Here is a 24826-nt window from a genome sequence, read left to right on the forward strand (position 1 = left end):
AGGAGATCAGCCATTTCAACCACAAAAACTTTGTCGCTGGCTGTCAGATAGCTGGATGCAGCAACATGACACGGATTGTAAGCTGCGTTCAATAGCAATCATCATCACCATCCTCTCAAACAGGCAAAAATCTAAGACGCTCTAGGGAAAGTAAAAGGGGGAAGCACAGTACCTCCAAATGAAAGAACTTCAAACGATAGGTTTACAATGCCAGGCTAATTGTCATGCATCTAGGTTTTGTGTCAGCTCTTAGGGTACTTTCACACATCCGGTTTGAGCACTGCGGCTCAATCCGGCTGTGAAAACTATGCAACGAATGCGGCGAAAACACCGCATCCTTTGCATACGTTTTTACATGCGGCCCGTCCGTTTTTTTCCGGTTGCGGCATGCTACTGAGCATGCGCAGTGGAAAAAACCGCATGCGGCGAGCGGATGCGGTTTTTTCCGCATCGCGCCGCATCCGGCCTCCATAGGTATGCATTGAAAAATGCGCCGCGGCGCGATGCAGTGTTTTTTGCCGGAGCAAAAAAAATTGCAGGGAATGTTCGATCCGGCCGCGGCATCGGCTAAATCTGCCGCATGCGGCAAAAACCGGACCGAACGCAAGCCCCTGCGGCACAATACGGCACTAATGTAAGTCTATGCAAAAAAAAACCGCAACCGGCGTTACAAAAGCCGGTTGCGGTTTTTCTGCAGAACGCCGTATTGTGCCGCAGAGCAAAAATCCGGATGTGTGAAAGTAGCCTTAGAGTAGCCTCTGGTTTTTACAGGCTTTTTATAGATAATCTTGGGTAATTTGTACATAAGGTCAGGGGTCACTGCACTTCAACTGTCATCAAAGTGTGTATATTGCAACCAAAGACTAGGGTCCATTAGGCCTGATGAAGACACCAGTCCTCAACTGAATCGCATTACATGGACTTCATCCTAACTTTATGCCTATTTTTTTTATATTTTTGAGCAACTAACAAAAGAATACCTCATTTATTCTAGATCCCACTGGACTTTCCCAGCCAGAAGGCTCAGTATTTTCCTCCAGACAAAATGTAAAGGCCGAGTCACACTAAACAACTTACCAGCGATCCCAACAACGATACAACCCGATAGAGATCGCTGGTAAGTTGCTAGGAGGTTGCTGGTGAGATGTCACACTAAGCGACGCTCCAGCGATCCCACCAGCAACCTGACCTGGCAGGGATCGCTGGAGCGTCGCTACACATGGAAGCATGCTGCGCATGGTAACTAAGGTAAATATCGGGTAACCAACCCGATATTTACCTTGGTTACCAGCGCACACCGCTTAGCGCTGGCTCCCTGCACACCTAGCCACAGTACACATCGGGTTAATTACCCGATGTGTACTCTGCTACGTGTGCAGGCTGCAGGAGCCGGCTTCTGCGGACGCTGGTAACCACGGTAAACAGCGGGTAACCAAGAAGCCCTTCCCTTGGTTACCCGATATTTACCTTCGTTACCAGCGTCCACCGCTCTCAGCTGCCAGTGCCAGCTCCTGCTCCCTGCACTCCTAGCCACAGTACACATCAGGTTAATTACCCGATGTGTAGTCTGGCTATGTGTGCAAGGAGCAGGAGCCGGCACTGACAGCTGAACACAAACTGGAGAACATGTGTGTCGATAACCTAAAATGCCTGTAGGGTGAGACACAGATTGTACATAGTGCCACCCAGAATTAAAAAAAAAAAAAAAAATTATATAAACCAATTGTAATTAAGGCTATAGGTTTGTTTTTTTTTAATCTGGCACTAGTATAATCCAATTGGAATTAAGGGTATAGTATTTTTTTTATTTTATTTTTTTTTTTTTAATCTGGCACCATGTAAAAAACTGACTCACCCTACAGGCATTTTAGGTTATCGACACACATGTTCTCCAGTTTGTGGGGTCACGGTATTGTCATTTCTATAAAAACTGTCACGGACCAAATTTTGATAATAGAAAACACTGATGAAACTCAGACCTATATTCTTGTACAGGACAATCACTGATGTCTGAATGCGCCCTAACGCTAATGCGTTCAGTTTAATTAGGATTTGATGATCTTAAACCTTTCTGGAATAAAATACGTATATGGGAAGGAGGAGGGCCACACTATAAACCCTTTCATTCTGGAAATCAGTTTTGGTCATAAATCACAAACTATACACTGTATGGCTACAATTCTTGAGACAGTAGAACAATAATTCCAGTAAAACTTCCATATCCATGTCGTAAAATATTACATTAAAACCCATGGCAAAAGTAAGAGGATATGTGCCTCTGCACCTGAAAATGGAGACTTATGTTGGGGACACACGGGCATTAATGCGATTGAATTGCACGACACTCGGCTCCCGCTCTGCTGAAGTGTAAGCAGAGTGTTATTATACTGTGATGCAATCCTGCGATCGGATCACAGCTGCAGAGGAGAGAAGGGGACTAATCTCCCTATCTCCACCATTGTCGGCTGATGTGATTATCACACTGCACTCCGGTGTAATGCGAGTGCAGTGCTGTGTTTCTCTTGCACCCATAGACTTGTACGGGTGCGAGTAAAAACAAATCGGATTCCACTCACAGCATGCTGCGTTTTCTCAGTCCGATTTGGGCTGAGAAAATAATCACAGATGAAAACAGCCCCATAGAGTAACATGGGTCCGAGTGGAACACAGATTTTTTTATTGCATTACACTTGCTCAGTTTCTCACCGTGTGTCCTTAGCCTTAGCATGCCAAGATAGCAATGTTACTAGCCCAAGACTCTTCATCCATCTGGCGTCAGCCCAATTAGAACAAAAAAACGCAAAAACTAAATTAGAAACGTAGTGATGGATTTTCTCCAGTTTGTATTTCTTTACAAACCATCTACAAAACAAGTCCATTTTTCAAATTTGTGAAATTTACCAGTTTTTAAAAGTGCATCGAATTTACAAAAAATATGTAAAATACTAGCAGAAAAGGACAAATATTTACATATACAGGGGCATATTCCTAACAAAACGGCAACAGGGAAAAATAAATATATTTGTAAATAGAAAAAAAAAATCTAAAAAACTGTTTTGGATAACGGATGGGGTCGGAGGATTCTGTAAATAGCTGGTGGCAGAGGCTTAGATGCCGAGTGCTTGGAAGGTCAGTGTGATTGATGAGGTGGTCCTACAGACTGGAAATCAAGTCTTGTTTTCTTCATCACCGTTCCCAAGTGACATAGCACAGGAATTCCCAAATTCTGACTCTAGGACACAGAGTACATTGTCAGTACCATCCCAAAGACAATTTGGCTGCATTATCGTATGGTCTTGCTGAGATTGGAATATCCAACGCCGACGCCGGTCATCAGCACTTTCTCCGCTCCTTTGCGTTCTTCAAACGTCTTGCTTTCAATTTTAAACATGATCTGGAAATAACTCCTCAGATGACGCAAAAATTCAATCCTGCCAAGTACACACACAAAACAGACACGTTCATATACATATATACTATATCGCAGTTTATTGTAAAGCAGGAGCCATACCTTGGCACTGCTGTAGAGCTCTGAAAAATGGATTGTCAGCAGTATTGAGGGGGGTTTTTTTGTCACCAAACCTGAAGGCAGCATAATATATAGAGACAGAGACCCGGAGTGTCACTTGCTGGACAGCACACTGTAGCTTTACTAAAATCACTGTTTTATCAGCAGGAGATTATCAATAGAGGACTAGTAAACCTGCTGTGATATAGTGTTCCATATTCATGAGCTCTATATAACCCCATCCCCACCACTGATTGGCAGCTTTCTGCCTATGCACAGCATACACTAACCGCTATTAATCAGTGGTGTGGGCAGGGTTATAGAGAACTCAGCATTCAGAAAACTAATAGATTTGGAGCAGATACAATTACAAATTTATCAAAACTGCAGCAACCAGACGAGTATATATCACTGGAAACAGGGTCTCTGCATCATGCTGCTTTCATAGGTAGCAAAAAATCTGATGACATATTCTCTTTAAGGAATGTTTAACTGTAACTTATTTCACACTAGTCAGAGAATGATGGAAAAGTTAAGTCTTACTATATTCATTAACATCCATAGATCAGGCCATTTTCTGCTTAGTGAAACCCTGAGCAGCCAGTCTCTTGATGGCACCACCATTCTTCAGTTATCACAGTACTGTACCTTACATATATACAGCACCGGTACCATGATAACCGAAAAAGGACAGTTCACATTCTTTGACTCCGCACCAGGCCATGGATGATCCTCTCTATAGAACAGTTCCAAAGAACATGACATGACTGATCGCCAGAGATTATCCAACAGCCTCCAGTAGGAATATCATCTGCAATATGGCAAAAGAAACAACCCACAAAGTGCAAAAACACAAAACTCACGTGTAAGGAGACAAAGGGCCAAGCAAAACCTTGGAAACATCCTGCTGTCCGAGGGTCATCAGGAGAAGAACCAAACTCTGATTTACCGAATCCACACATCCTCCCTGCAAACACAAGCAATTATATTATGGGCTTAGTATCCAACATTGCATGGAAAACGGGGAATAAAAGCACAATGATTACGGATAACCAAACTGGCAGGTCACAGGTGAATACTATAAAGACGCCCAAGAATATACTAAGAACAATCAGAAGCGGCCAGGAAGACTCATAGTATATCCAAGCTAATGTCGAACTTCTGTCCTGGCTACACTGCCCCCTAGTGGGGTGATGACGCTATATCATTGCAAAACATGAGCTCTGTTTTAATGCTGTGAAGGGGAATATTGTCTTAAGAATATGGAAAAATATGGAAACAAAGAAACCATAAGTTTTCCAAAATTAAAGATCTAATGCTGCAATTTGCTACTTCAGGTCCAAAGGCACTTCAATACTTCTTGTATAAGGTAGCAATATAAATTGCAACACTATGCACAAGTTATATTCATCTATATACAGTGTGTCCACCCATCCATATCCTGTCCACCGCCATTAACTTGAGAATGGCGGCAGCTATAGGCATACAAGTGGTGTCTAGGTATAGTAAAGTAGCCATGCGCTACGCAATGAAACCACCTATAGCGCCACCTGGCGGAAAACAACGGAGTTAGCATTTTTATCTCGAAAACGGAATGAGATAGGAGAAAAAAAAGTGAATTACAAAATTGTAGGGCATCATCAATTCAATACGAATCGACACACTGTATAATATCCTATTCACCAAGTACAACCAAAGACCCTATTCCGTGGTGATCATGGTTAGTACTAACTCTACCCTGGTGCTCCACGGTAAAAATAACTTGTATAGAGGAGGATAATTAAAAAAGGTATCTTTTCACGTAAACACAAAGTTGCTGCAGGCTGCATTGTCAGAAGCAATCAAGGATTCAGGACATGGTGCCCTCTAAAAATACTGGCATACGGTATGCCTACTCAGCAAGGCTGCAGACCAGTCACATTCTGAGGAGTTCACATTACTCCAAGGCTGCTGAACTTACTAGGATTACCCAGAGGTACCGTATATAGGGAAGCAGGATTGGGCAACACTCCTCTCAGCTATCCTCCTGTGCACACTGCTAGGACTGCGTGTTCATGCTCCAGGCATATATGATCACAACAGCAGACACCTGGGAGACCGGGGGAATAATCCCATTAGCTTTATATACTTAAAGGGGTTTCCCATGAACAAAGCTAATTTTAATTCATAGATCTTGGAACAATAATTTCCCCACTTGAAAAAAAAATGTTCCTGTGCTGAGATAATCTTATATATGTGCCCCTGCTATGTACTGTGTAATGGCCGTGTCTGACTGTACAGGGACATGGTCTGATCATACCACAGATCCTGGGCAGGGGACGATGTACTGTATTTTTCGGATTATAAGACGCACTTTTCTCCTGAAAAATTGGGAGGAAAATGAGGGGTGCATCTTAAAATCTGAATATAGCTTACAGAGAGGTGGAGAATTGGTTCTCGGCTGGTTGTGCTGGGGCTGTGCGGGCGGCTACCTGTACGGACGGTCGGCCAGCTGTCTGTACGCTTGTCATTGAGCTGAGAGCTCAATCTGTGCATGTGCCACTCTGAGCGCCATTTCTTTGAAGCCCACACCACCGACAGAGCATCTGGAACACCCGCAGCACAAGCCTGCTCTACACAGCAGCACAGCCCGACCGCTGCCAGCACAGCCCCCACCACCGACAGCAGCATCACTATACTCCTGTGCACCGCCCCTGGCCTCCTGTGACTCCACTCCACCCCTGCTGCCTCTCTCCTCCAGGTAAGACACCACCAGAGTATAAGACAGACTCCATTTTTTTATTTATTTTTTTTTTACCTCTTTTAGCTTAATATTTGAGGTGAGTCTTAAAATCCGGTGAGTCTTATTTACTGTATTTTTCATTTAATAAGTATAAAAACATTACAGCAGGGGGATCGCAGATGATTCTTTTTGTGAGGTAAAACATTTTCCTGCCTGTCTTCAAAAATGTTTTACCTCACAAAAAGAATCATCTGCGATCCCCCTGCTGTAATTTCTGTACACCTTTTTACTTCTTCCCCGGCCCAGGATCTGTGGTATGATCAGACCATGTTCCTGTATGGTCAGACTCGGCTATTACACAGTACATAGCAGGGGCACATATATAAGATTATCTCAGCACAGGAACATTTTTTTTTTTTTTTTCGTAAACACACATTGTGGAAATTATTATTTCATGATCTATTGATTAAAAACAACTTTGTTCGCAGGACAACCCCTTTAGGGCGAATGAGCATTGTTAAAAAGGTTCATTTAACAGTTATCCTGCAAAATGCTTGTTCATGAGGCGAAAATCTTTTGTGCAGCATAAAAAAAAAAAAATTGTTCTCAGAAGTTCATCATACTGTGTAAACAGGAATCACAATGACAAGACCTAAAGCAACATGAGTGCACAGAGATCTGGTATATATTGCTCGGTACGCATTGTGTACTTTGGTCTGTGTGTAAACAGGCATTCAAATGACAGTCAATTTGGTAAAAGATTACCGACTGGTGGTCATATTGTGCCAACAGATGGGCTTGTGCACTCGTACCCTTACCCATGTTGTACCCAGGTAAAGAGACCCTAGTGCTGCAGAGGATAAGTTATACTGTATACAATAAAAAGTGTGAGTGTATGCAAAAAGCTAAAAAACTATATGGAGGGAAAAGAATTTTACCTGGAGCTACACCTACTTGTCAAGGGAAAAAAGAAAGAGGAAGAAAGAGGAAGCTTGATTCATAGCTCAGTAGACAATTACCTTATGTCTATAGCCTGCTTTTTCTCAAATGTGCCATGCACCAAATATTACGGAGTGCAACTTCCACTGGATTATATATAGATATAGATAGATAGAGAGATAGAGATAGAGATATATATATATATATATATATATATATATATATATATATATATATATATAGTACTTGTCAAGGTGTACAAGTGGAAATTAACCATTTCTGTACTCACAAATGAAGCATATACCAATTAAGTAGTCGCTATGGATGGGCTGATTCTATGTAGTGAATATTCCTAAAGCATTAATACAATACAACAAAAACCACAGCTAGCCAGTTTGTGACAGATTACAGGAACAGGAGAGTATAATTTAGGGCTTACCTGCATTTTACATTTAGGAGATCCCTTCTAGCCTTCCCTGTCTGAAACAACGTCTCCTCGACCTCGTCCTATAATTTAATGCCCACTGTGTCATCCCCACACAAGCTTGCTATGCTTTCTGGGCAAGCAGCCTTACTGGTATTTATTAACTGAAACCAAATACAACGGAGGTTGCCTTCACTCGAACAACAAATTGTTCACTAGCACTTTGCACAACATCTTATGAAACCCTCTTCGCAGCATACAAGCGGAGTTTATGCAGTATAAACAGAAGAAAACAAGGTATTCCCTGGCATTGTGCAATCTTATTCTGTCACTAATCTTAACTAAAATCGGGACCCAAGTCTTTGCTAAATTTTTGCAGTGGAAACTCAAGTTTTTGAGGAGGATTTGGAGATTTTCCACTGTTTCTCTACCAAAAACTTAAAGGGAACCAAACATCAGGAGTTTGGTATATAAGGTAAAGCTAGTGCAGTACTGGCACTATCAGGCACAGACTGTACATACCATTAGTGGGCAGCTCAGATGTTTAGGCTGTGAAATCCAAGTTTATAAAGTTTGAAAATTCATCATGTTTTTGATTGACATGCGCACCTCTGCTGATAATGTGTGCACATGATTCCCGCCCCCCCCGCCGCCTGTTCCTCCCTCTCTCTGGCTGTATGTAAATTTTTCTATTCAGAAACACGGCATCGGAGTTAGCGCCTGCGCATAGCGCTTATCTGGAGAACAGCTGATCTTACCAATTAGCTGCAGTAGACAATATCATAGCAGACGTCTGCTGCAGTTAATCCAGGGTAAGATCAGCTGTTCTCCACTCCTGTTGTGACCGTGCGCGTTCCCGTGGTCACAATGAGATCTGAAGAAGCGAGGGCGCATGCGCCGCCCTCTCATGCACAATACTAGGTACTACGAGCTTCAGAAACATGGCGCCTGAGATAAGCGCTATGCGCAGGAGCTAACTCAGACGCCGTGTTTCTGAATAGAAAAATTTACATACAGCCAGAGAGAGGGAGGAACAGGCGGCTCGGGGGTGGGAATCATGTGCATAACCCGCCCGGACATTATCAGCAGAGGTGCACACGTCAATCAAAAACACGATGAATTTTCAAACTTCATAAACATGGATTTTACAGCCTAACCGAGCTGCCCACTAATGGTATGTACAGCCTGTGCCTGATAAAGCCAGTGCAGTACTGGCACTATCTTATATAGGAAAATCCTGATGTTTGGTTCCCGTTAAAAAAAAAAACAAAAAAACACCAGAGTGTAAACATACCTCAAACACGCGGCCCCTGAGGCTGCTTCTTGCGGCTCGCAGACCTTATGACGATTGCAGCCGGTGCAGGGGGCCGGCGCCGTCAGCAATGCACTACAGTTGAATCATTTGCTACGCAAGGGATCTCTGTACTATACCAATGTCAGCAACCAGTGTATGATGTCAGCTGCTTGCCTCTGAGTGGCTGGTGACTGCCATTATCATAGTGCAGAGATCCCCTGTGCTGCAAATGACTCAACTGTAGTAAATTGCTGACTGCACCAGCCCGGGCCCCCAGCATAGAACTGCAAACGGAGACCAGGTGAGTGTGTGTGTGTGTGTGTGTGTGTGTGTGTGTGTGTGTGTGTGTGTATGTGTATGTGTATGTAAAGAGCAGCATAATAGAGGACCATGATGAGGACATTACTACAGGATGGGTCACAAGGTTGGGGCACATTACTACGGCATGGGGCACATTACTATGGCATGGGGCACATTACTATGGCATGGGGCACATTACTATGGCATGGGGCACATTACTATGGCATGGGGCACATTACTACGGCATGGGGCACAAGGATGGGGCACAATACTACAGGGTGGGGTCAAGGATGGGGCACAATACTAAAGGATAGGCACAAAGATGGGGCACAATTACAGGATGGGGACAAGATGGGCACATTACTACAGGGAACATGAATGGGCACATTACTACAGGGAACATGAATGGGTACAAGATGGGCACATTACTACTGCGGACAAAGATTGGCACATTACTACGAGATGTTGGGCAAAATTACTAGATGGTGCCAATTGTAAAACTACAGTGGTACCTCGCTTAATGAGTAACCCACTTAACGAGAATTTCGCTTAACAAGCAAAGCTTTCTGTAAATTTGTAACCCACTTTACGAGAAAGCTTTGCTGTACGAGCGAAATCCTCACTGCACACACTTCCGGTTTCGTCCATCCACCGGACTCTGACCCGCACTTGCAGTCCACACAAACACACACATGTACGCACAAACACACACAAACATACACGCACTCACACACATACAGTATTATGCTCACCTTACCTTCCGTTCCACCGCCGGCCTCATGGTTCTTGGAGTTCCCGGGTACTTCGCGGCGATCTACAAGTACCATGAGGCCGGCGGTGGAACGGAAGGTAAGTTGAGCATATAATATATGTACCTTCCGTTTCAACGCCGGCCTCCTGGGTCCTGTAGTGCTCTGCTCCGCTCCAGGCATCGGCATCCATAGCAACGAAGCAGGAACTTCCTGGTTCCTGTCACCGCTTGTCAAAGGCAGTGCGCTGGCCAATCAGAGGCAAGCGGCTCTGCCTTTGATGTCAGCGCTCTGGCAGGAAGTTCCGCCCTCGTCGTTATGGTTACCTGATACACGGCCCGCATCGGAGAACAGCAAGTCCCAGGAGACCAGCGATGGAACGGAAGGTAAGCAGAGCATATAATATGTGCGTGTGCTTGTGTGAGTTTGTGTGTGTGTGTACATGTTTGTGTGCGTTTGTGTATGTGTAGAATGACAGAATAGGGGACCAGGATGGGACATTTAACACATTGTGGAACGAGTTGTCACTATTGCAATGATTTCCTATGGGAAACCTTGCTCTGCTGAACGAGTAACTTGATTAACAAGCACACTCGCAGAACGGATTGTCTCATTAAGCAAGGTACCACTGTATATTACTTACAAGAAAGGGATAAACTGAAGAAAAGAAAAAATAATTCATGAATTTTAAAACAAAAAAGTACACTTGTTATAAATAAGAGAAAATTGTTCAAAAAAACATGATCCAAAGGCGCATAGAACATAAAAAATGAAATCACTAAAAATGTCACTCTGTCCTGCAAATAATGATGTGGGCCCCCCAAATTTTATTTTTCTACGTGCGGCCCATATACGCAACAGAGTTTGAGACCCCTGCTTTAGATTAATGAGGGGATCACAGGCATATTTCTGGATACCTAGAATACATGTCATACACATTTGGGTCTTCAGGACCATTTATGCCAACTCACAGCTCACATTTGAATCTCTCAATAGTTGCCCAACCCCCAATTATTTGCTTTTATATTTTAACATTATTATTTTCCTCCCAATGCTCGAATTATATTTTACGTTACGTCCGGGTAACCATCTTAACTGCCAATATTCTGTACCTTTTTAAAGATATATTAACCGTGTTTTTTGTTTGTTTTTTAAGGAGGAACGGTCACCAGTTTTAGCATGTGTCCACATCATGGAATAGTTGCAAAGTCAATAGCTTGTAAAGTTAAGGTTAGAATTTATAACGAATCAAAAGGGGCAGTACCAGATACTACTATGTAGAAGAGGGCAGGGTGTACTTTGTCCCCTGCATGATGTTGACCAATCAGAAGCAGGAGGCGTCATACATGAGAACAAAAGAACACGCCACCAGTAAGTATGTACAATCCACGTTCCCCTGTTAGATGTAATGAGACACAGCCCTGCTATCTGCTGCTACTGTGAAGTAGGGGAGCTCAGGAATAGTTATAATGCATTAAAATATTTGAATAAGTGACAGATCATCTTTAAGTCTCAGACTTTGCAACATCGCAAGCCGATGCTGCGATGTCGAGCGCGATAGTCCCGGCCCCCGTTGCAGCAGCGATATCATGGTGATAGTTGGCGTAGCGAACATTATCGCTACGCCAGCTTCACATGCACTCACCTGCCCTGCGACATCGCTCTGGCCGGCGACCCGCCTCCTTCCTAAGGGGGTGGGTCGTGCGGCGTCACAGCGACATCACACGGCAGGCGGCCAATAGCAGCGAAGGGGCGGAGATGAGCAGGATGTAAACATCCCGCCCAATTCCTTCCTTCTGTATTGCAGCCGGGACGCAGGTAGGAGATGTTACTCGCTCCTGCGGCTTCTCACACAGCGATGTGTGCTGCCGCAGGAACGAGGAACAACATCGTACCTGTCGCTGCAGCTGGCATTATGGAGATGTCGGACCCTACACCGATGATACGATAACAACGCTTTTGCGCTCGTTAATCGTATCAAAAAGGATTTGCACACTACGATATCGACTGCAACGCCAGATGTGCGTCACTTTCGATTTGACCCCACCGATATCGCACCTGCGATGTCGTAGTGTGCAAAGCCCGCTCTTTGAGTCAATGAAAGTCCCTACTTTTAATAACTGTAAAAAAAAAAACCTAAAAAGGAATCCTTAGGGTATATTCGACTCCTAAAAGTACATTTAGCTTGTGTAATTTTAAAACCTATAAAATTGTAAAATAATCTTACAACCAATATATTTCTGCTGCCAACAAAACCGCAATGTGGCATAGCAAAATTCTGCAGGAATAAAGCCAGAAAAACAAAGCTTTCCCATCGACGCTTGTAAAATGAGCCAAGCAGACGCTGATACTTGGAAGGTAATATAGGGCGCATTTCCAAGACTAGTCAGTACAGATTTAGATTTGTAGGGCTGTGGAGGTCCGCCCTTCCCCGTGTAACTAAAAAACATCAACCTAGTGCAGAATGCTAACATTACTAGAGCATTTCCTCTTGGCTAACATGTAGATTAGAGGATGCTATAAAGCTGTACTCCGCTTCAAATAAAGTATGAAAAAGTCAATGCAAAACCCAAGTCCCTGGTCAAAATGAGGTTTCAAAAAATGGTGCTGATGTACAATAGACATGTGGGAAATGTTGTTATTTAGTGACTATTTTCTGCGATATAACTCTCTGATTTAAGGATCTAAAAATTAAAGGTTTGAAAATTGCAAAATTTTCACCAACTTTCCAATATTATTGCAAAAACACAAAATTTATTGTCTACGTTTATCACTAATATTACGCACAATATGTCACACAAAAAATAAACATGAATCTGTGAACCTGAAGCCAATATACCGTATTTTTTGGATTATAAGATATACTTTTCCTGCCAAAAAATTTGGGAGGAAAATGAGGGGTGCATTTTACAATCCGAATGCATCTTACCAGGAGTTGGTGGAGAGGGGTCGCAGGAGGCAGACGCTGTGCTGGGGCCTGTGCGGCAGGCAGGGGCATCTCAAAAATGTTGGCGGTGCAGGGTTCTAGCAATGGCGCCCCAGAGGCAGAGAGTGCGCAGATCAGATCTCAGCTTGTCATTGAGCCAATAGCACGTGCCGACTCCTGGCGCCATTTCTTTAAAGACCGCACTATCGACAGTTACTGGATGTTGCCTACCTCACAGCATCTGGGACACCTGCCGCCTGCACCATCGATCTGTTCCACCACCGCCCCTGCCTCCTGTGACCCAGCTCCACCACCGCTTCCATCCCCCCGTAAGAGACCACTGGATTGTAAGATGGACCCCGTTTTTCTATAAATTTGGGGTGCGTCTTATAATCCGGTGCGTCTTATAACACAAAACATACAGTTCCCAGCTGTAAGGATGTAAGGCAAACTTTGCAGCTTTTTTTTGCAGGGGTGGAGGTTTGAGACTAGAGGGGGATGAGGTCAATTTTTATTGAACATCTACCCCTTCTACATTGATATTTGTAATACAGAAAAAACAATCTAAAATTTGTCAATTTTGGCAAGTAAATGCATTCTCACTCTATAGATTTCTTCCAAAAGAAGCTTTGCACAGTTCTTGCCCAAATCTTCGGGAAGTACAGTCGCTCCCTGCCCCTGTGGGTTAGACGCGAGCTCAGCACTCATGAAGTAACCTTCCGTGGTTTCAGCCACTAAAGTCAGACCAAAGCCAGGGGACCTAGACAAAGAAAACCCGAGGATATACTTAGAACATACACCAGAAAAACGAATCATTCAACAAAGCGTGCGGCACTCTGACACATACTTACTTTCCAGAATTTGCCCCTTTAAGGTGGTCCGTGTATATATAAATATCTGGGAGAAATTTATTTAATATGCTTCTTGCCGATTCTACAATTCTATTGCCAATTTGAGGAGATACACGGACAGAATATCTATTACCCAAGAGTTAAGGAGAAAATTGTATATATTGCAATAAAGCAAAAAATATTGGCGTGGACCCTAAAACGCACACAGCTGTGGAAGCAAAGGAACAAAAAAATGACATAAATTGCATAAAATAGAAGATCATCATTTCCTTCCATCGTGTTACACTTTAGGTATCGTGTGTTTAGTATTTAAAGCTTTAATTACCTGTATTAACCCCTTCCCAAATGGGCACATTTTCCTTTATGCGATTACGTTCTTTCCTCCCTTTATTGCAAGAGCCATACCTTTTTATTTTTCCATGGATAGAGCTGTGTGAGGGGTTATTTTTTTGCGGGAAGAGTTGTACTTTTTGAATAACAGCATTCATTTTATCATGTGATATAGTGGACAGCGTGAATAAAAAATTCAAATGCGGAAAAATAGAGAGAAAAAGTGTAATTCCATCATTGTTTTTTGGAGGTTTTCATTTACATTATTCATTACATGGTAAAAATGACCTGGCACAGTTATTCTTCAGGACAGTCAGTAAGATTATGGTGATACTAAATAGTGTTGTTTATTATTATTATATTATTATTATTAAGTGGTTAAAAAAGAAAAATATAATATAAAAATTTGTGCACACACAAACAAAAAAAACCCTTGCTTACATGTGATGTATAATTCCAATTTTCGCGTGATTGAGCTATGGAAGGGCATTTTTTTTTTTTGGAACATGAACCGACATTTTTATTGACATTTCGGGGTAGATATATTTTGATTGCATTTTTTTGCGCTGTTGTGGTCAAAAAATGCAATTCCGGTAACATTTTTTTCTGGTTTATCGACTGGGTGAATTAGTTTTATATTTTGATAGCTTGGACTGTTCCAAAAGTGGAGATACCACAATTATTTTTTTTCCTTTCTTCATTTGTAATGGGGGAAAAAAAAAAAAAAGAAAATAAGTGGTGGATTAGAATGTCTATTTTTTTTCAGATTTTTTTTTCTTTTTATTATTTTGCACTTTTTTTTATTGTAGTACGTTCTGTTGGGGAATGAAACCTGCAATCATCAGATCACTTATACTACAGCACTGTTGCACATAGCTAAAATAGTGTTTAATTAATTCCAGCCCCAGGTTCACTTTTATATAAGTACCATTATGACATGCAAACCCCCAGTTGTCATGGCAACCCATGGGCAGTTAGAATAGCGCCCCCACTGCCCTCCTCCCAAGTGGTGTGCCATAAATTCCGCTGTTACACCTTGACAGTGGCATTTAACAAGTTAATGGCCATGGCACTTGCGGCTTTTAGAGGCAGATGATGGGTGAATAATACTAGCATCATCTACCTGCAAAGATGCTAACTCTGTTTCTGAGCCCATATTGAGTCAGGAGATGGCATATGATGTAACTGTACATAATAGGTCTTTAAGGGGTTAATTACAATTGTGTTTCCAGTTTTTTTTTTATGCCAATTAAAATAGACATGCCAGAAAAAAAATAGTGTCCTTCCATTTTAACACAGTAATACAGCACTTGACATAAGGATACGCCACTCCTCGGATACGCTTTATTTTGCCAGGATCTGTCAGGTGAATTGGTCGAAGGACCTTTCTAATTGGACAGGAGAACATTACTTCTCCACCTCCTCCAGGTGGCATCCCCCTCTTTAAAATCTGTAAATGCAAAAAAATTAAAAAAGATTAAAAAATAAACAAACACATTGTGTAGAGAAGACTTATCAGATCTCCAGATATGTTCCTTTTGGTGAACACTTATATTCTGTATAAACACCACTGTTCGAGAATCTTTTCTTAGAACTTTGTGCCGTGCTGTTGCTTAGTTACTTATCTTAGAAATCAATAAATTAAGCGTGGAATTCTCAAATTCTGAAGTTATCCCTTATCCATTTGATATGTGTGAATTTACAGATCAAAAAAGGTCCAACTCTTGGGACGGTCACCGATACTGGGAACCAGGATTCTGAAGAACCCATGTGAATGGAACGGATGGTCAATTAATGGGGCGGTCATATTACCAAGCGGTGCGCTCCAGTGGTCTTCGGCCCTCCAGTAAGAATATATGTAGCAGCAGTGTACATGATTGACTAATGCTCTATTCACTCAGAGCTCTTCAGTGCCCTGGCTCTTGGGATTGGTGAGGTTCGCAACGGTCGGAACCCCAGCAATCAAATAGTGGATAACTTCCAAACTTGAGAATCCCCCCTTAACACCTGAGTGTTGACAGGTAGGGGCATATTCCTGCACTCTGATGGTGTCCAATTAGTGCTGCAGGACAACTCTGTAACAAGGGGCAGGGCAATACACAGTGGTCAATGCATTCATAATTGCTAAGAAATGGAAGTCAGTTATAAGAAAATATGTCTAAATTTGTTAATGGGAAAAAAAACCCTGAAATTTTGCTACTCGTAAAATCTGTCATTAAATCTATTGTGGACAAAGATGAAAGCCTTAGGTATAGAGTAGCCTCTGCCACTAGAAGTAGAAGGTGGACACTAAGCAATTAAATGGGGTACTCAAAATCACCAAGATCCTATCCATGTAGTAGGTGTAATAATAATTTTAGCAAATACCTCCAATTAGAAATGTAGTATAGTTCTTCTGATTCACTATGTTACTTACCTCATGTGCAGGGCATTAGGTATCCATGGTTATGACCACACATATAGTCACAGTTAGTTGCTTGTGGCCATAACCATGGATCCCACTGTCACAGCCTCTGCCCCTCCCTGAAATAAAGCGTCATCAGAAACCAAATGTTGCACTGTCACAGCCTCTGCCCCCTCCCAAAAACTAAGCATCAGCAGTGACGCCTATTTCAGGGGCTGAACTAGTCTCTACACCACTGATTGGATTGTGATTTCTGATGGATGCTCCAGTAGATTCTTGTCACCATGCAATATGCTCAGTGAATGCGCTGTGCCGGCTTTGATCAGAAGTAACGAGGCAGCAGAAGAGTGCACTGTCAGTGTGCTTTTTAAGAATACCCAGTTGTTCATGCGCCACCCCAGCAAGTCATGGGTCATGAATCAGGATCAAAGAAGTGGCACACCATTGTGTACGTTAGCAACTAATCTTACTAGTGTCAGTGACTGGAAAATACTTGAGGTATAGCAAACACCGAAGCTTGTCAAATTCATGATGAGCGGCGGATGCCAACGCCTTTATCTTGGCTCTGCTCACTTTCTCGAAGCTGGGTAAAAATGGCATGAACATGCCAAGAATTGCAAAATGTAGGTGTAGCCTTGAGTTTCATCAAAATTTCACAACTTTTCAAAGCTTTTAACACCTTCGGGTGCACAAGCTTTAATGAGCCCCAAGTGTAAAAGGCTCATTTTTTAGTGTCTACAATAGGGGTAGACCTTGTAGGAGAAGCAAACAGGTTTTTGCTTCGTGTCTGCTTCCATATCCAAAATCATTCATCTGCGTCCCACAAAGACAGACATAAATAAAAATAAAATGTCATCATCCAGAAGAGAAAAAAAGTCTTAGAAATATAAAATCAGGCAACAAATGACATACCAAAAATGACCCATATTTGCCAAAATGGAAAATTTAAAAACTAGAGTATCATTAATTTTGACCAAGCACTGCACCTTAAAGGGGTACTGCAATTGGTGGCTAAACAATTGGCATAACTGTCCAGCTCGCAAGGCAACAAGGCCCTTCCCTCCACATTCCTAGCAACAGCTTTTCACCAAACTGACTATTCAATGGCGGCGTGGAAGGACATTCAGTGAAAAGGGCCCATCAGATATGTATAGCTTTATATGAAGAAAACCCAAATTCTACAAATGCAATCTCCATTACATGACTGTTTGTTTTTAAATGTAACATTAAATCTTACCTTTAGCTCAAAATGCTCACCATCTATACCAAACCTTTTCAGTAATGGAATGGCTGTGGCCTTTAGAATATCAACCTAGTAAAGAGAAATAAATATGGTAACTACAGTGTAACTAATAGGCAAAGCAATGAATTAACCAAGAACCGAAAAAAGAAGGTTTCTCTGTCTGCTACAGCAACTTACTGAGGGGTCAACCTGATCATTGGTGACTCCACGAAGGGTCATCTTTAGTGGATGCTTCATGAATGGAGCCAGGCAGATCAAACTTTCTAAGTAGTAGCCAATAGAACGTTGTATATTACAGTCATGGTCCAAAGTTCCTCCAAAAAGAAGGCCCGGCTGATAATACAAGGAGGTACCTAGAAGAGATAGACAGTGGTGAGCTTTCTATGGATGAAGCGTGACAAAGAACACTATATACACAGCCAGTCAAATATCAACCAGTACCAATTACAGCCATAAATAGGATTTCCAAGAATTAGATATTCACCCCTTACCCCTGCTCCAGCCTCCACTCTACTGCTACCCCTAGATTGACAGGCAGCAAAGGTGGTGTCACCACTATGGTACAGGTGACCGCTGCAGACTATCGGTCAGTACAGCTTGTTAGTGATGTAGGGGACTGAGTTTGTTTGTTTTTTGTTTTGTTTTTTTAAAGTTAGTAGCTAATGTATGATGTTTATATATATATATATATATATATATATATATATATATATATATATATATATATATATATATATATATATATATATATATATATATATATATATATATATATATATATATATAGATGTTGTTGTGTGTAGTTACCAAGTGTTTGTGTAGGGGCTGTACATGTTCTGGGTGTTGTCTGGGTGTGGCGGGGTGTGAGAGCGGTGTTGTTTGTGGAGCGCTGTGTGTCTGTAGCTTTGTGTGTTGCGCGGTTCGTATGGGGTGGGTGTGTGTGTTTTGGGGGGGGAGGTATGTTTTGTGCAATGTGTGTGTTGTGCGGTATGTGCGTATATTGGGTGTTGTGTGTGGCGTTGTCTGTGTGTGTGGGTGTCTGTGTAGGGCAGTGTTTGTGGTTCCCAGTGTATGTGTTTTGGGGGGAGGTGTTCACCCCCCATCGTGCTCCATCCCCCCCATGCTGCGCACCTCCCATCGTGCTCCATCCCCCATGCTGCGCACTCCCCATCGTGCTCCATCCCCCATGCTGCGCACTCCCCATCGTGATCCATCCCCCATGCTGCGCACCCCCCATCGTGCTCCATCCCCCATGCTGCGCACCCCCCATCGTGCTCCATCCCCCATGCTGCGCACTCCCCATCGTGCTCCATCCCCCATGCTGCGCACTCCCCATCGTGCTCCATCCTCCATGCTGCGCACTCCCCATCGTGCTCCATCCCCCATGCTGCGCACTCCCCATCGTGCTCCATCCCCCATGCTGCGCACTCCCCATCGTGCTCCATCCCCCATGCTGCGCACTCCCCATCGTGCTCCATCCTCCATGCTGCGCACTCCCCATCGTGCTCCATCCCCCATGCTGCGCACTCCCCATCGTGCTCCATCCCCCATGCTGCGCACTCCCCATCGTGCTCCATCCCCCATGGGGCGCACTCCCCATCGTGCTCCATCCCCCATGCTGCGCACCCCCCATCGTGCTCCATCCCCTATGCTGCGCACCCCCATCGTGCTCCATCCCCCATGCTGCGCACTCCCCATTGTGCTCCATCCCCCATACTGCGCACTCCCAAACGTGCTCCATCCCCCATGCTGCGCACCCCCCATCGTACTCCATCCCCCATGCTGTACACCCCCCATCGTGCTCCATCCCCCATGCTGTGCACCCCCCATCATGCTCCATCCCCCATGCTGCACACTCCCCATCGTGCTCCATCCCCCATGCTGCGCATTCCCGATCATGCTCCATCCCCCATGCTGCGCACTCCCCATCGTGCTCCATCCTCCATGCTGCGCACCCCCCATCGTGCTCCATCACCCATGCTGCGCACTCCCCATCGTGCTCCATCCCCCATGCTGTGCACCCCCCATCGTGCTCCACAGTCACACATCAGACAGTATACATGCACACATCTGATCGAATATACACACACACACACACACACACACACACACACCCCCTTCTCCCTGTGCCCACCGGTGGGCGGTCCCAGCAGCTGTGCTGCACGCCGTGCTCCTCTGCCGACACTCACAGATCCGATCGCATACACTCACACACACACACATCAGAACACACTCACACATCCGATCGCATACACGCACACACACTGACGATATCGCACATACGCGCTCACACAATCACAACATCCGGAGATACCACATGCTTCCGGCCATGTGATCCTCCGGCAGGTCCTGGAAGGTCACTGCACGCACAGGATCGCCGCCGAGAAGCAAGCGATATCACGGTATGTTGTGAGTGTGTGGATGCGATCTGATGTGTGTGTGAGTGAGTGTGATCTGATGTGTGCGTGTGTGTCTGTTCTTATGTGTGCGTGTGTGTGTGTTCCGCCGCTGCAGGACCTTGATGCGCTCACCACGGAGCTGCCATTCCGTGTGGGGGGGCGGAGCCTGGGCGAGCGGCCAATCCGTGCGGGGGGCGGAGCTGAGGCGAGCGGCCAATCCGTGCGGGGGGGGCGGCCAATCCGTGAGGCCGAGCGTCCAATCTGTGCGGGGGGGCGGGGCCATGGCGAGCCCAGCGGCTAATCCGCTGTTTGTCACCGTAAGGACACGGCCAATCCATGCGGGGGGCGGAGCCGAGGCGAGCGGCCAATCCGTGCGAGGGGGCGGAGCCGAGGCGAGCGGCCAATCCGTGCGGGGGGCGGGGCCATGGCGAGCCCAGCGGCCAATCTGCTGTTTGTCACCGTAAGGACACAATTTTGGAGCAAGACAGACAGACAGGGGCAATATTATATTATATACACACACACACACACACACAAACACAAACACAAACACAAACACAAACACAAACACAAACACAAACACAAACACAAACACAAACACAAACACAAACACAAACACAAACACAAACACGGTATCAAATGTTTAAAAAATGAAGAGATGTCAAGGGCAGTGCAGCCGATCACTGAGCTCCGCAGTGATGCCACTGGGTCAGCACACCACCACTGAGCCCACTGACTAGCTACACTGCAGTTGTGAAGGGTTTTTTTTTTTTCTCAATATATGCTTGCAGGGTAAAAAATGTTATTCTTTCCCCTTCAGAAGGGAACCTGACAGCTGATACATGCTGCTGATGTATTGGTCAGCATGCATCAGATGCTGGCTTCAGGATTACAGCTATGTATGTGGCTGCAGAGTGTCAGAGAAAACCCACTTCAAACGCTGTCTGAGACAGAGCCGCATAGAAGACTAGTCGGAGGGGCTCCCTGGCGGCTTCTTCCCACCCTCTCCCCTGGGGTGCGCGTATGGGGAGACAATGGTCGTTTCAGGACAGCAGGTGGGACAATCTGCCAGAGACCTACCTGTCCGATTAGTCTCCTGCACTTTTCAAAGTAGGTTTTTCACTGATGAAATGATGCAGCATTTTAGTCAAACATATGGCTCAAATTGTGTAGCCAGTGTCCGATATGCTGCCCGACCCACAGGCAGAATGGACGTCAGCTGTGCAGATACCTCAAACTTAAAAGCCTGTCATTTTAACTTTTGTTTCACAAATCAATTGTACAAAGTTGCTTATTTTCATGTGTAATAAATCTCAGAGAAATCTGCTTCTTTCTCTGCCAGAATTGATCAGTCATTATCAATATTCTCAGTTCTGAGGTGTATCTGTATTCAGTGACTACTTTCCCATTACTGAAATGAGAGTTGGTACAAATTTGTCAGGTAAGATCTAATCCAGAGTTACTTTTTTTTATTTGTACTATCGATTTATGAAATAAAAATTAAGGGTTAACTGTGCTTATTTGATGTATCCTGTTATTAGCCATATGAGAAGTGATATATTCTCTCTGTATTGATTTCGGTTTAATAAAAAAAGATCTGATTTAAAAATTAAGGGTTAACGACCCATGATGTACTATGTACATTATTTTACTTTAACAAATGAAAATATTAACAATAACACCCATTAGAATAAGTACCATCAATGTCTGACTTCAGATAAATATTATGTAGATGCATAGAAACAAATTAACCAAAGAATAGTGTCCATACACAATGCATACGGCATATGGGTGGTACATAGTGATGAGCGAGCATGCTTGTCACTACTCGGTACTCGCACGAGTATCGCTGTACTCGGTCTACTCGGCGGGGACCGAGTAATCTCGCGATACTCGTGCTGTACTCGTGGTCTTCATCCCTGCATGTTGGCGCTCTTTTGAGAGCCAGCCCTCATGCAGGGATTGGCTGGCAGACCACTGCAATGCCACAGCCCTGTTAGTTGTGGAATTGCAGTGATTGGCCGGCCTGCACAGCGTGACCGAGCCTTTATACCGGCCGGCGCGCTGTGCTCTGCTCACAGCTATCCAGACAGTCAGTGCAGGGAGAGTGTCGCTGATTCAGGGAAAGCTTTGCGGCCCTTTATAGCTTTTTCAGTTGCAGGGCTGCAAACAGTGTGACCAAAAGTCCTTCTCAGGACTATTCTAGTTGTATACAGGCAGGCAGGGTATAGCCAGGTCGGAGTACAGTAGCAGAGTCCTTCTCAGGACTATTGTTGCTATATACAGGCAGGGTATAGCCAGGTCTGAATACAGGCTAGTGACCAGAAGAGTCCTTGTCAGGACTATTGTACCAGTATACAGGCAGGCAGGCAGGCAGGGTATATATAGCCATTCCTAGTGGTGACCGTATACCAGCCTTCATCATATCTGGGGCTGGTGTACACAGTCTAAAACAGTCCAGATAGTGTCTGACTTGTCTGTAATTGTCGCTCCCCAAAAAAACCTGTTAGGTTCTTATTGCGTCCGTGCTTGGTTTTTAAAACCGCACGTGTGTGCCTGTCGGTGGCAGCGTACAGGTGCACTTGTGTGCAATTTCCACAAACTTTGATATAACGCACAAGTAGTGAATATACACGTCAGCACAGCATTGCAAAATGCGCAAGGGCATTGGCAAGGAACAAGGAAGTGGACGTGATGGTGGTGCAGGCAGAGGCCGAGGTCGTGGGCAAGCTCTAATTTCGCCACAACAAAGGGCCACATCTAGTCGCTCGCACGTCCTGTCCCAAATTCTTGGGGACCGCAGCAGTACACCGCTCTTGAACCAAGACCAGTGTCAACAGGTTGTTAGTTGGATAGCAGATAATGCTTCCAGTCAGATTGGCACCACCACAAACACTCTGTCTTCCACACGGTCAAGTGTCAGTAGCCGTGATACTGCACCGCACATTTCTGAACCTGATCCTCCTTCCTACCACCAGGCTGAGTACACGTCCTCCTCGGACATTAATGATCCCACACTTGGACACTCGGAAGAGCTGTTCACGTTTCCATTCACACATTCTGGCCTCTCGCCAGCTCATATTGAAGTGGGTCATGAGGAGATCGTCTGTACAGATGGCCAAATATTTGAGCAGCCACGTTCTCACGAAGTTGGCAACGTGTCTCAACAAGTGGTGGACGATGATGAGACACAATTGTCAGGAAGTCAGGAGGAGGAGCAGGGTGCGGAAGAGGAAGACGACGTGGTGGATGATCCAGTAACTGACCCAACCTGGCAGGAGGATATGCAGAGCGAGGACAGCAGTGCACAGGGGGAGGGAGGCGTAGCATCACAACAGGCAGTAAGAAGCAGGGTGGTGGCCCCAGGCAGAAGTCAGGCAACCGTTCCCCGGAACAACACGACGACACAAGGTGCCTGTACAAATGTTAGGTCTTCCCGAGTCTGGCAGTTTTTTAAGTTGGATCCAGATGATTCAAAAAAGGCCATTTGCAACACCTGCCGTGCCAGCATCAGCAGGGGTACCAAAACTAGCAGCCTGACCACCACCAGCATGATCAGGCACATGTCAGCCAAGCACCCGACTTTGTGGGAAGTACAACAGAGTCGAGGAGCAGTGCTTGCTGATGTCACTGCTACGTCTTCGCTGGTTGTGCATGCGAGCCAATCCCCTGTCCATGCTGCCTGCGAACAAGCCTCCTGCACCTGCAGTTGCCTACGCAGAAAGAACACCATCATCAAGCACGTCCTTGTCCCAGCGCAGCGTTCAGTTATCCATTCAGCAAACCTTTGAACGCAGGCGCAAATACACTGCCAACACCCCACATGCCACAGTTCTAAATGCTAACATTTCGCGACTGCTTGCGCTGGAAATGTTGCCTTTTAGGCTGGTGGAGACAGAAGCATTCCGTGACCTGATGGCGGCAGCTGTCCCACGTTACTCGGTCCCCAGCCGCCACTATTTCTCCCGGTGTGCCGTCCCCGCGTTGCATAACCACGTGTCACAAAACATCACACGTGCCCTGAACAACGCTGTTTCACCCAAGGTCCACCTAACCACAGACACGTGGACAAGTGCTTGTGGGCAAGGCCGCTACATCTCGTTGACGGCACACTGGGTTAATATTGTGGAAGCTGGGACCCAGTCTGAGCGAGGGACGGAACACGTCCTTCCCACACCAAGGTTTGCAGGCCCTACCTCAGTCAGTGTTTCACCCACACTCTACAGCTCCGGAATGTCATGCTCTTCAGCCTCCTCCTCCTCCTGCGCATCCTCATCCACTGTACCCTCCACACCAGTCACAAGCTGGAAGCACTGCAGCACTGCCTCGGCGAAGCGGCAACAGGCTGTGCTGAAGCTAATCTGCATAGGTGACAAACCCCACAATGCAGAAGAGCTGTGGACAGCTCTGAAACAGCAGGCAGATCACTGGCTCACACCTCTGAACCTAAAGCCAGGAAAGGTCGTGTGTGACAATGGCCGGAACCTGGTGGCGGCTTTGAGGCGAGGCCAGCTGACACATGTTCCATGCGTGGCCCATGTGCTCAACCTCGTGGTTCAGCGGTTTCTAAAGTCATACCCAGAGCTGTCTGATCTGCTGGTAAAAGTTCGCCGCCTGTCTGCACATTTTCGAAAGTCACCTACTGCTTCAGCCGGCCTTGCCGGCTTTCAGCGCAGTTTGCATCTTCCGGCTCACAGACTGGTGTGTGATGTCCCCACGCGTTGGAATTCAACTCTG

General features: G+C 45.0%; 1 protein-coding gene across 1 annotated transcript in view; it reads right to left on the reverse strand.

The window, feature by feature from the left end:
- Positions 1 to 2811: 2811 nt before the first annotated feature.
- Positions 2812 to 24826, reverse strand: part of RCL1 (RNA terminal phosphate cyclase like 1) — a 49366-nt gene continuing 27351 nt past the window's right edge. The window contains exons 3-9 of the mRNA XM_075339764.1: positions 17868 to 18043; positions 17685 to 17759; positions 15369 to 15493; positions 13714 to 13839; positions 13466 to 13622; positions 4372 to 4475; positions 2812 to 3431 (exon numbers count right to left, since the gene is read on the reverse strand). Coding sequence (XP_075195879.1) covers positions 3284 to 3431; positions 4372 to 4475; positions 13466 to 13622; positions 13714 to 13839; positions 15369 to 15493; positions 17685 to 17759; positions 17868 to 18043 — 911 coding nt within the window. The 3' untranslated portion in view covers positions 2812 to 3283. The remainder of the gene's footprint in view (positions 3432 to 4371; positions 4476 to 13465; positions 13623 to 13713; positions 13840 to 15368; positions 15494 to 17684; positions 17760 to 17867; positions 18044 to 24826) is intronic.

This window comes from Anomaloglossus baeobatrachus, chromosome 1 (genome assembly GCF_048569485.1).
Source record: "Anomaloglossus baeobatrachus isolate aAnoBae1 chromosome 1, aAnoBae1.hap1, whole genome shotgun sequence".
Taxonomy (NCBI): domain Eukaryota; kingdom Metazoa; phylum Chordata; class Amphibia; order Anura; family Aromobatidae; genus Anomaloglossus; species Anomaloglossus baeobatrachus.